At 32.3% G+C, this 13,989-nt stretch overlaps 1 protein-coding gene across 6 annotated transcripts in view; it reads left to right on the top strand.

Annotated features, from left to right (window-relative positions):
* RIMS2 (regulating synaptic membrane exocytosis 2) overlaps positions 1-13,989 on the top strand; it is a 599,507-nt gene that overhangs the window by 437,601 nt on the left and 147,917 nt on the right. For all 6 annotated transcript variants that reach the window (XM_061123619.1, XM_061123620.1, XM_061123618.1 and 3 more), the window contains one exon: positions 3,069-3,169. In XM_061123619.1, the coding sequence (XP_060979602.1) occupies positions 3,069-3,169 (101 nt within the window). The remainder of the gene's footprint in view (positions 1-3,068; positions 3,170-13,989) is intronic.

Below are 13,989 nucleotides of genomic sequence, written 5' to 3'. Positions count from 1 at the left end.
CCAGATAGCAAGCAACTCTTCTACTTGCATGTGTGCTAAGTCACTTCAGTCATGTCTGACTCTTCACAGTCCTATGGACTGTAGCCTGCCAGGTTGCTCTGTATGTGGGATTCTCCAGGCAAGAATACTGGAGTGGGTTGCCATGCCCTCTCCAGGGGATCTTCCCAACCCAGAGATCAAACCAGTGTCTCTTATGTCTCCTGCATTGGCAAATGGATTCTTTACCACTAGCACCAGCTGAGAATTCCTCTACTTGCATAGATTCCTCCATATGGTTTTTCATTTATGGGAAAAATAAAAATTACTGAGTTTGATTGAAAGAAATACTGGTATTGAAAATATGATTTCTGGATTATTTTCCATAGTGAAAATGAACAACAACAAAAAATTATCTTGCTGGTGAAGAATCCCTTATAGTAGTTCTCTGTATTCAGGATATTTTCTTCTCTAAGGATATTATTATCTGTGGAGTGTTTTCTTTAAGAAAATAGCTTGATAAAAAATGTAGAAAAGAAGTGGAAGACTTCAAATACTATTGGAGAGAGGCACTGTTTTTCTTACAGATTAGGTTCCTGGGAGAATTTTAAGTTACAAGTATATTTACTCAAGTTTGTTTACTGTACATTCACTAAGATGGTCCCTTGAGATTTCATTGGTTAAGACTCTAACAAAGTAAAAATAAACAAATTATGTAAATGAATAAATACCAGAGCCTAGCCAAAAAAAAAAAAAGGAATAAAAGGAAAAAGAATCTAATGAATTTTTCCAATTTAAGGACTATACAGATGATGATTGAGTTTGGAAAGATTTGTTTGAGATGGGAATTTAGTTGATATATTTAAATGTTTGTATTACTCTATTTGCATCTTTGCTTTCTTTTAGCAAAAACAGATTAATATCCTTCTTAGCTTCCCTCAGTAGTGTGTTAAATGTATATGATGTTCCATAAACCTGATTCTACAAAATCTTCAAACCATTACTAAGGAAAAAAAGTTCTTCATTGCAAAATTACCAAAATGCTTCAATGCAGGGTTCAGCAAGCTGTGGCCATGGGCCAAATTCAGCCCATTGCCTATTTTGTAAATAAAGTTTTATTGGAATACACACATACATTTTGTGTACATAAAATATATGTTGTCTAAATCTGCATTCATATAACAATGGCAGAGGTGCAGCAGAGACCTCATGGTCTGCAAAGTCTAAGATGTTTACTGTTGAGCTCTTTACAGAAAAAGCTTCCCAACACCTGTCAGTATATATCCCATAATTATCCAGTAATCAGGAAGAATTTAATGTAGTGTCATAGGAGGTTGATGTCCAGAAAATAGTCTCGATATTAGAAAATGCATATATGTATATGTGTATATATGTATGTGTGTATATATATTTTTATATATGTGCATAAAATGTGTTTAAACCTTGTCTACTGTTGCTATTTATATTTAAAATACTATGTGCCACTATAATGTCAAAAAACTTCAAAGAACCTTCCCAAATACTTACTTTAGCTAGTATTTTTTTAGCACACAACTTTTTGAAGCTTTTTCATTCCCTTGACCTTGGAGAAATAAACATATTTATCTGAGAATATCTCTTGAGGTACAAACAACTCCAATATTGTATTTTAGTAAGTAGTAGACATTTATACCTGACCATATTTAACACATATCATGGAAGCACTCACTTGATTTTGTGTATCATTCAATTTATATAAATATATTTCTATTCCCCATTTTATAATTTGGCACAGAATAACTGAGATCATTATTCAAATTTGACTCAAACTGATTAGATGATTTAAATTTGCACTTTTACTTAGAGGTCATGTAATCTGAACTCTGTACATTCTTCTGGTCAAGATGTTCTTAATCCTTTTTGAAACATTTTCTTCCCTTGGTATGTTAGTTTAGTTATCAATTTTTACTTAAAAATTTTGCTTGCAATTATCAAATATATGGTGAGGTTTTTTCCAGGATCAGTATTAAAATGCTTATTTTTGAATAGTCACACCTATGGGTCCATATGCCTTTACTATAGTTTTAAAGTTATGATCTTAAGCAAGGAGTACATGTGTGTGTATGTTCACAATCTTACCTAGACTCAGTGTTTGTGAATTTACATGGCAACTTTTTTTTGGAGAAAACCACTTGAACCTACTAAACTATGATTATTTTTCCCAGTTTGTAGATTTGTAGCATACAAATTGAGATTTTGTTTTTCGATTATGCATATTAATGAGAAATGTTTTTTTCATTTCTCATGTTTGCTTTTTCATGTTTGCTAAGATTTATTCACTGAATTTAGTTCTTATTCTAACCAAAGTTTTTAAAAACCCTCTTGATATCTATAGTTGATGCGTTTTGAGGAAGCACCTTTACAGACAGCATTAGTCTCATCTTGTAATAAGCTTACCATCTCAATTTTTCTCCTCACTTTCTTTTTTCCCCTGAAATGATTTCAGTAATACTTTGTGCCTTTACTGGCACGGTTTGTTTTCAAGAGTATTACTCCAAGTGCCTCTTTCTTGATCCTAGTTTTAGAAAATCCATGTTCAAAAGATCTTGATAGCTACATTCACATGGATGCTGAAACAACCTGCTTTGATACATGGGCTGATTTTTTGATAACTTAAAATGCAATTGTACAATCGTGTTTGAAACTATTATACTTGCAACTTCTTTCCAGTAAATAATTTCAATCTTGATGCACTAATTACAGACCAAAATTCTTACAATATTACTGTTGTCATGTTTATGTGCTGTCGAATATATTCTCCTGGACATTTACCAGAAAGTATTATCTATCTAATGAAGATATGTTCTCTTCTGTTTAAATTTTTTTACACCTTATTCAGATTTAATTATCTTACATATTTAATAATCATGCTTTTATTTACCAAATTGCATACTTAAATAAATCTTAAAAATAATATGACATTTAATTTGTACTACTACCTTGAGTGAAAGTAGTATATCAGCCTAGCATTTTTTTTTTTTTGTACATCCTGTAAGTAGGGCTCGGAAATAAGAACCGAACATTAATTTTATGGGTTTTTTTCTACTCGATAGGTGCTATGGATATAGAGGAGAGAAATCGCCAAATGAAAATTAACAAATACAAACAGGTAGCCGGATCAGATCCCAGACTGGAACAAGATTACCATGCAAAGGCAAGACATTTTTCTTTTTAAAAGTTGTGAAATAATCAATCATATGAAACCGTTAGATTCTCAAACTGCTGAAGGCAGATTAGTCAGAAGCGAACATATAATGCAATGGCCCCATGATATTATTAAATGCTAAAATTTATAATGTGTTTGTATACCAACTTTTAGGTAGAGATTTGCCTTAATTTTTGAAAAAAGTCATTGTATAATATAAGAGGTTAAGGAAATGGAACTCTTAAATGATCTGAAGAACAAATCTTTTAGAAGTTTTCATTTTATAAAACCTACAAAGGCCCTAACACCCTTTAAAATGTATAGGAAGAACTTCTATTTTCATCTTACGGTTTTCCTACATAGAGTTTTTTGTTTATAGTATTTTAATTCGATCTGATTTTTAGTAAGTTTTTGAAACAAAATACATACTCATGAGTTGTTGTAAGGAATTCAACAAGTTTTTTAGTGAGAATCTTTTTGAACCACTTTTTGGTAATAAATTGAGGTATGAAGTCTTCCAAGATAGGAAAAAAATATTCTTTTTATTGTTTGTGCTCTTCATTGCCTTTATATTTTCAAAACATTTTTAAGGTTTATCATATTATTCATTCCCAAAGTCATGAAAAGACTTTGCTCTAATGTACCTATTTAAGATTTAACAAAAAGATAAAAATAGCAAAGCTTATTCGTAACATTTAGTTATTATGTACTCTCATAATTACTGTCATATAATATCTGTGGTCTTTTATCTGTGTACTAGAGAAAAGCTGTTTGGATTTTTTCTATACTTGGGTCTATTTTATCCTTACCTTCTGAAACTTCAGTTTCTTTCAATTATACCTCATTCTTCAGTAAAAATAAGATTTATTAAGTAAAGCATAACTGACTATGCTGGATATGTGTATATCGTAGGCAGCATATGTTTTTAGTTTCTCTGTTATATGACCTAGAGGAGGCAGATATTCTTTCATCAGCATCATGTTCCAAACCAGCGGTCTCTTTTCCAAATCACATGAACATTGACCGATGTGGTGAATACAGGATTGTTCATCACAGTGTTCTGTTGTCCTGGAAATGGCACGGGCCTAAAGTCTAGAGAAAGGTAAATTTAAGACCAACAAAAAAATAGCCTTGCCTTTGCTTTGCAGGCCATAAACTTCTAGAAATTTTCCTCTAAAATGAAAATATGAATAACTTCAAATAGGTTTGGTGAATTTCATAGAAAATAGATCTGTAATGATACAACATTTCAGATACATCTCTAACCTTTTGAGCTTGATATTAGAACTGATTTCTATGCCTTTCCAGGTATTTTTAAAAATATATCTGTCTAGGGCTAAATAGGCATAAACTTTTGTGGCATCTGCTATGCCTAATCTCTCATTTATTCATTTTGTATAATCCAAAAATCATGGCACTAAGTCCTGATAAAATAGGATATTAAAGCTTTCATAAACATAGCATAACACATTTGTTTCATTTGTTTGTTTATATCCCAATGTACTTCAGGAAGGAATGTAGGTGATTTTTAAAATACATATAATACTATTGTCAATGAAGAAATGAGTATCAAGGGAAAATGAAGTCAAGACACAACAAGGTAATACCAGAAGTAAAGCTTGTGAAGGGCAAAATGCATAGTGTGAGATCCTATATGCCTGCTACATGTGGGGCTTATATTCTGACTGTGAGCTTCCTCACAAACCTCAAAGGCAGAAAGAGAAACTGGATCACTCATATGATTTACATTGTTCATACAATAAAAATAAGTTCCTGAGAAGCAATGCCAATGATTCTTGTTATGGATACCTGACAAATTTATTACAAGAGAATGAACCAAAGGAATACTATAAGTGTGGCTGAAAATTTATTTTTAGAAAAACAAGTTTTGATTACATTCCAGTTCATAAATTAATTCTTGAGACCTCAAAGTTTTATAACTTTGACACCAGTTATTTTAGGTTAGAGAAGATTTAAGTCTTGGCAAAGGACTAATTATGCTAAGCAACATAATTTCCTATGTATTTGCTAAGGCAGTGGTTTTCAAACTGTATTTCCAGACCAGTAGCATCAACGTCACTTCAGAATTTTTGGAAATGCAGTTATCTGGCCCTCTCTAGAACTACTTAAACAAAACTCTAGGAGTTCTTGTGTTTTAACAAACCTCCCAAGTGATTCTGATGTGAACTATAGTTTGAGCACAACTGCTCTAAGACAGGCTGCTTATAGAATTTACTTCTAGGTAACTGAATGAGTTGACTTCCTCTTTTAGGGTTTTATTCAGAAGACAATGATGAATGATGTCACTTAAAAATGGAGACTTCCTTTGAGAATAAGTGATCTGATCTTTTTTTTTTTTTTTTTGAACAGTACACTTAAGATGGGTTTATTTTGCTGCATGCAGATTATACCTCAATAAAATTGATTTTAAAAGATAAGTACAGTAAAGGAATAGCAGAAGAAAATTAAACAGATGGAAAAATTGGGATGATGGGAAAATAAAATAAATTCAGGGGTAAAGTTAGTATAAAAAAGCATGCTATCAATTTCCATGGGCTAAAATTTGCCTTTGAGCAAATTTCCCAGAAGCCAAAAGAAGTAGAGAATTTTGACCAGAGAAGTAGAGATTTTCCTAGTTCTTAAACCTAAAAAAATTCTCTTTCAGGGGACCCTATGAAGACAATACTATGTGCTGTAAAGGATAGGTTTCTCAACAATAACCCTATATTAAACCCAGTAAGGATTTTTATAGGGCCGTTTCGTATAACATCTCTAAGTTCAAGTCGCTGGCAGGACATCAAAGTATGATTAAGAAAACAGTTCCACAAGGAACTAAAATAGTGCAGCTCAAGAGCACAACTTTCTAATGTTTACAAGCCCTCTCCTAGTTTTTAACAAATCCTACCTATTGAATGTCAAATACTTAGAAATCTGTTTTCAGTTGCTGGAGTTATGCACTCAGCCTAACCAAGAAGGCAATCAAATCATTAAGATTTTAAAAGAATCCAAAACACGACTCTATTTTGTTCCACTCTGAATTTCCTGATGTGGAACTGTCTTTGCTGGATCATCTGTCTGCCTGTCATCCCTACTTTGGACTACCTCCTTCATGGATGAAAGAAAAAATTGCGGAGGATTCTTTTTCAGTCAAGTGCGTGTATAGACTTAGTTATTATTCATTTCCATACTAACAATTCTTTAGATTAAAAATTTCAACAGCATCCCTCTCTTTTTAACTAGAGATATTTACCCTATATTACCATTCTTTTCTTCCTTGTTTGATTAACGAGTACCAACTAAATATTTGCTATTGACCTATGTGCTTCAGTATGTTGGGATTCCCTGATAGCTCAGCTGGTGGAGAATCCACCTGCAATGCAGGAGATCGTAGTTCGATTCCTAGGTTGTGAGGATCCCCTGGAGAAAGGACAGGCTATCCGCTCATACAGTATTCTTTTCAATATATTAACTCATTCTTGAAAACATTATTTAATAAAGAAGGGAACTAAGCCATAGATAAAAAGATTAAGTAATCTACACCAATTCACTTTAAATCATGGAAAATATTATTTGTAGCTAATCTCGTTGTCAATTTTGAGATAACTGAGATTAAGTTCAAAAGCCATGGAGCATGTGCTGTACCTCTGAGCTATATTCCTGAAATTCTAGTGAAACTATGAAGAAGTTTTGATGGGATATAATTGTTAATGAAGTTTTTAAAAAAACTATATATTTCATATTTTAAATGGCATTGCCTTCCTGAATTTCTCAAGTGTTCTGCACTGATAGTTGTAAACAAGTATTACTAATTTATAAAATATCTCCTTAGTAATTCACTTTGAAAGTACCCGAAGAACAGTGCCTTTAAAATTAGTGTCTAAGTATATTTTAAATATATTAGGAAATTTATAAGTAGACATCCTATATTTAATAAAAGCTAATTAATTAATTAATTATTTACTCAAATCCAGGTGCACACATGATTCCTATTCTATCAGTGGATGAATTCTCAGGACTTTCCCCCTCAAAACAGAATTTAACTATGTAGCCAGCCTGTGCACTGTTTCGTGCCTATTACATTCTCTTTATCCCAGCTTAAATGTGATTCACCTATTCTACTCTCAAAGAAATTTAAGGATCAACTTAAAACCAATATTCTCTGCTCCCCATTGGTTCAGTAGAATGTGATTTCTTAGATTTAACAATGTGAGTTATACTTCAGCATAAGCCAACTACCTTTCCATGAGTAATATAATTATAATAATTAACAATAATTGATAAACAGTTTATATATATATATATCTGATCATTGATATGGAGAATTTGATAATATTTATTTAAGTATATGATGTTTGCTTTTAAAATTAGCCATATTTAGTGTTTCTAAATGAACTCAGAGGATTTTTTTTAAAAGGTAGTCCATAAGATTTCAACAGGGAAACTATAGTTTATTGATACTGTGTTTATTTGGAAATCAAAGTTTATTTTCCTGTAGAAAAAAAATGCTCTCTTTTGGTGCTTATGTTCCCATGAAATTATCACAAAAATATCTTATCCCTATTTTAGCACCTAAAATTTTGTTTTCGTGTTTATCTCTCTAAAATTAAGTAATATAGTCAATAAATTTCCCATAATTTTTCAGATATGAACCAGGAGTTCATATTAATCCATTTAGTGTTCTGGGGTCAGGGTACAATGGAGCAAAAGAAAGGAAAAGAGTTTCTACCCTTCTTTGTAGGTACCTAGTGGAGCACTTGACACCTCCTCTCCCAGGCTTCTTGTCTTTTAAAGATCCTTTCACTGATTTCAGGTCTTCCCTGGTGTCTCAGTCAGTAAAGAGTCTGCCTGCAGTGTGGGAGACCTGGGTTCAAACTCTGGGTCGGAAAGATCCCCTGCATAAGGGAATGGCTATCCATTCCAGTATTCTTGCCTGGAGAATTCCATGGACAGAGGAGCCTGGTGGGCTACAGTCCATGGAGTCGCAAAGAGTAGGACACAACTGAGTGACTAACCCTTTCACTTTCACTGGTTTCAAAGAGGCATATTAGGAAGAAAGCAATCCCACTAAAGTAATTTACATTACAATATGAATTACATAGCACAGAGATAGTTTCTTTAAAAAAAATGAAAAGAAAAGCTCTATAAATACAAATAAACCTCACAAGATGAAGTTGTAGGCAGTATCAATATAAAAAATTCAGACAGTTCAAGGCAAAATATTTTTGGCAAATAAATCGCCATTGTTAGCTAAGCTGTGCCCTTTTTTAGAGCTTATTCTCTTCTCAACACTGAAAATACTCATTCTTGGGACTCCAGAAGAGGGGAGATAGGTAGGAGCTGGAAAGGAGCGGCATATATGTGCTTCTTGTATGTTTGTTGTTTGTGGGTCAGGAGCACTTCAAGACTCTACTATCAAAATGAGGTCAGAGTACAAGATGAGAACCCAGCCTGGAGTTAAGCAAACTCCACCTGGGTAACTTTGGGTAGCTTAACCTCTTCTCAGTTTCTTTATTAAATAGGCTTTGAGATCTATTTCTTAACTATTTTATATGTTGATGATTAGGAGGAAGTAAGATAATGTATATATATATATATATATATATGGTTTAGCTTTTAGTAAACTGCTTAATAAATGGTAAAGATATTTGTTATTATTATTTTATAATAACAACAAATGTTTCATAGACACCAGAAGTGAATATGATAATGTCAAAAGGAAGTGGTAAAGAAATAATTGAACTAATGAAAAGGATTTTAGTGTAACTCATATCATTGAATGTTCCCTTTATTCTCAAATAGATTAAAGCAGCAGAGATCCCCCCAAAAAATCAAATTTAAGGAGAAATAATTTATGAATCTTCAAAGGATATATTGATAAAAAGAGCACGGAACATAACATATGATGAGAAATTACATACTAAATTACTGAAATTCAGAAATGATGTTATCAAGGTTGACTTTGTATGAGCCTGGCTGGTTCTTGGAAAGTTGATTAATGGGTGAAATATGGCTATAGATATTTTAAAAGAAATACTCTGTAACAGCAGTGACATAAATGGATCTGAAAACTGAAAAACCAAATTTATAAAAAGTAAATTTTAAAATGTAGATTAGGTAGCCTTGTACAAACCCCTAAGATGATATATGAAAATACATATATTTATTGAAGGTGAAGAAATGAATGGTATAATTTTATAGCAGTGATTAAAATAAAATGATAGGGAAATTTTCTTTTTGGATAAACAGAAAAGTTGAGTTTCTGGTAGCACACAACACTGCCTAACAATAGTATAATTGATCTGGGCAGGGTGCCCACTGGAAGAAGAGCTGCTGCATCACTGATTCTTAAGCTACCCAGAGAACCTGATATTTGCTTGAAACAGACACCATTGTACCAGCATTAGATGGAATCATCTGATACATAGAGCAAGAGAATTATAATTAGGAGTGATTTTAGTAACCCAATCTCTACTCTGTGAGGTTCTCACGGAATAGGTTAAGGTGTCTTACATGAAGTAATGAAGTATCCTTTCTTAGACTAAGCTGTACAACCATTTTATAAACGGAAGTAGGATTCACATTAAAAAAAAACAACTGCTAGGCTTAGTCTAGCCAGATGTCCAGCAAAATGGTTTAATTTTTTTAAAAGTCAGAATTAAGATCACCTACTTAAAGTTTCCATCCCAAGCTAGGCCAAGAAATCTTATCACTTACTGATGAAGATGTCATGGAGAATGCCAGTGGCTAGACCTGGATTTCTTCACTAAAACATACCATTTCTCTAAATGTCTATTCTACTTTTGTCAATTTTCTCTATTGTTGTGCTCATTTCTGCATAACCTTGTAATAAGTTAACTTCATGCTCTTTAGTAAAATTAGCACAGGGTGCTAATAATAATACCTACCTCAAAGGATTGTTTTCAAGATTAAATCTGTATGTATAACTCTTAAGCCTTTCCCTTCTCCAGGGGATCTTCCCAACCCAGGGGTAGAACCCAAGTCTCCTGCATTATAGGTGGATTCTTTACCAGCTGAGCCACAAGGGAAGCCATAAGGAAAAAGGAAATATTAGCTATAGTATGATGATGGTGGGATGATGATGATGATGGTGATGGGGAAGGAAGAGAAAAAGAGAAATCATTTTCAACAGATACCTTGCTCTTACCATGTCTATATTTGTTGCCATTAACAATATACTACATATAGATTAGTATATCTTTAAAGTTATCCTAAAAAATATGGGAGTGAGAAGGAAGGAAAACTGTAAAAATTAATGATAATCTAAAAAGTATAAAAAGTGATTTGGGTTCTCTCATTCTTATCAGGTTAGTTAACTTTTGATCTGCCTCAGATTATTATTCTTGTCATGTTTCCTCTTTAGCCAGCTGGAATGTACTTAATAGAGAGATAAAATTACATTTACAGATAATTTGATTCTGTATACATGTCTATACATATACATCCTGAAAGCCCTGAGCCAAAGGAAAATTTCTCTCCTCCATATTTTAGCTGATGGAAGTAACAACTATTTATTTCTTCCTCATCTCACGGGTACCAGTATACCTCACTTTATGTAACAGACCTACAGTTAAAAATTTAATAGTAGAATTTTAGAAATTTTGTATTTTTGTCTGTGAATAATCTTTGAATGTAAAAGTTTATAACTTTAAGTTTCTTTTTTCTTTATGTTTATATTAATTTGCTAGGGCTACCATAATAAAATGTCACAGTTGCCTAGACAACAGAAATTAATTTTCTCACAGTCTGGAGACTGGAAGTCCAAGACTAAAGTACTGGCAGGTTTGATTTCTTTCAAGATATTTCTCTTTGGCTTGGGGATGACCACCCTCTTGCTATGTCCTCATATGGCCATCCCTCCGTTGTGTCTGTGTTTCAGTCATATTGGATTAAGGCCTACCAGTGTGACTTCATTTTACCTTAATCACTTCTTTAAAGGTTTTATCTCCAAAACAGTCACATTCTGAGATACTAGAAGTTAGCACTACAGCATATGAATTTTGAGGATACACAGTTTAGTTACGATAGATCTCTACAAAGTAGTTAATAATATTTAGTTTACTACCTTAATGCATTATGAAAGCATATTTTATTGTAACATAAACATGGATTTTTAGGCAACAAACTATAGCTATTTTTGTTTCAGACTTTTTGATTTCTTAAAATTGTGTTCACTGTTCTCTGTTTTTCCAACTACCTTCTCACATCCTAGGATATGAAATACTCTGTTTGCAAGTTCATTTTAAAAATTATTTTCCTTAGTTATAAGACCACATTTAAATTTTAAATGTTTTCTGAGGCAGACATTCAAATATATGTCCTCTTTCTTTGCATTTTATTTGTGAATTGCTACCCCCTACTGTAAAATCACATGTCAGGCCAGGGAAACCACATGTCAGGTCAGGAAATATAAAATAGATTTTTTTTTTTTAAATTATGAAGAAGTCATTTGAGATGAGTAGAACCAACTTATGTGTTAAAGAACACTGCAAGATTACAGAAGGAATTGTAATTTATTTCTCCCTTTTTTAGTAAATATAGAAAGAATTTTAAATAAATTGCATCTGGCTACTTGCTGGTAAAAGGGTCAACCTGTGGACAATAGCTGCTGTTGCCAAGAGCATAATTTCTCTCAGTATATTTCCAAAGAACACAAGAGGGAAACATTTTTCTTTTACCTTCAGCAAAAATAGAAATTTATGCATTCACCTTTGCTTTCATAAGACCTCCAGGGTTGCTGGCTTGCTAACAACAAGGACGCCCTACAGGGGATACAAGGGATGAAAGATACAGGTCACCAAGGGGTGAGAGATCTTGCTTTATATAGTCAAGGAGGATAAGGGAAATAAGGAAAAAGGGAAATGTGATAAATAGGGCAAAAACATTCTTTACAACTCAAATTTCATATACTTTAAAAGGGTTAAGTACAGTCATATAAAAATTACAAGTAGAAGAATATTCAAAACAACAGAGATATGAAAACATATAACCTTATGAACCAACCATGGCATTTATCACTTCCTAAAATACATATATCCTGTCTTATATGGTGCTTTTTTCGGCCCTTTTTATTAAACTATACACTTCTTGAGAATGGATATATAGTTTATTCAGATATTTATTTGTAGACTCTCCACGGACAAGTAGGGACAAGAAACAAATTTCTGGAGAGAGTGTGGGTAGGTTCTTACCTAAGAGTCAAAAACAAATTTTCTAATGGATATATGATTATTGATTTCTGTCTAGAGTTAATCATAGTAGAAAGAATACTCAAAAAAATTCGGAAGACTAGGGTTCTAATTTTGATCCTACTAGTTATGCGCTAAGACTTTGGGTAAATTGCCCAAGAGTTCTTCACAACCCAGCTTTTTCCTGTGTACAAATTGAGGGAACCTTGTTATCTGTAAGTGCTACACAAATACAAGGTACTTTGGAGGCTGCCTAGAAAAAAAATCATTAGGTACTAATACATGGGTTTTAGGCAACTTCCTCACTAACTAAGCAAATCATTTAATCTCATAGCCTAATCTTCAAAATTAGATTTGAACTAGATTTTTTATATTTCACTTTCTTTGTCTACTGTTGTCTCCTTAATTGATTCAGTAATCTCTGATCAGTGTCAGGCTCTTTACTTAATGTATTCTCACAAATGATTGAAATTTTTAAATAACTTATGGTGTAATAATTATGATTTAGAGAATAAATTTATGTGTGTAATGTTTTTATCTCATACTTCACATGAAATAAATTATAACTAAGTTTGAAGTGAGACTTAAAATGTTTACTCAATTAAGGCAGTCAGCTAGGGCAGCAGTCCTCCATATCTCTAATATCAGTTTAATTTGGCTAATTATAATTTGAACATATCTATAACTTTATTATATAAAAACTTTCTTCATGAGCACAAAAATTAGTTGTAATTTTTCATCAGTTGTGAGGATTACAGATATTATTTATTAGCAAAATTAATTTACTAATATTTTCCTAAGCATGGAATTTTGATAATTTCCATTTCATCAGTTTTGAAGATTATATAATAATACTCCAGTCTGAAAATAATGTAGCTAACCTTGGAACGTAACTGATATGAGAGAAGGAACTTTTGGCTGGTGATAATTTTATGAGGTAGAAAAATTATATGTAAAAGTATACAGAATTCATCCTGGCATGTGCGAATGCCCATAATGATAGCTACTCTTATTATTTATTATAACAGATGAGATGGGAGTAATAAAAAAACCTGACAGTTGAACTCCATTCTGATGGATAGAAGATTACCCACCAGTTTAATATAACTTTTGTACTAACAAAGAAAATGTCTGTGGTTTTATGATTGGCCCTTTTCAGGTCGTTTCCATGACTAGGCATATTCACCTCAAGGTTAACAGTCTTTAGGGTCCAGTCACATAAGAACAAGTTATTTCTTAAGCCCATTTTCAGTTTTTGCCCCAAAAAACCAAAACTATCTGAATTTTCAATGGAATGTGAAGATGTTATTTCAATATGACATAAAATATGTTTGTGTGATTTTTTTGTTCTTTAAAAGTTTTACTTGTTTAAAATTCATCCAAGTACAGTTATAAGTACATAAATTATAAGTGTTGTAGTATTTCCATGCTGGCTTTGTATTCTGGTTTTACATGTCATTTTATATAGTTTTCAAAATTTCAGAAAAGAAAATCTTTATTTTAAAGTATATACTTACAGAAGAAAACAGTATGAATTTTTTTAAGTGGTTCGATTCTGAATATGCTTGCCTTGTAGTGAAATTGTAGTTCACAAAAATTTTTTTTAATGAAAATAGAAATTCT

This window comes from Dama dama, chromosome 21 (genome assembly GCF_033118175.1).
Source record: "Dama dama isolate Ldn47 chromosome 21, ASM3311817v1, whole genome shotgun sequence".
In the NCBI taxonomy this organism is placed as follows: domain Eukaryota; kingdom Metazoa; phylum Chordata; class Mammalia; order Artiodactyla; family Cervidae; genus Dama; species Dama dama.
This window is presented reverse-complemented; position numbering and strand designations above follow the sequence as displayed.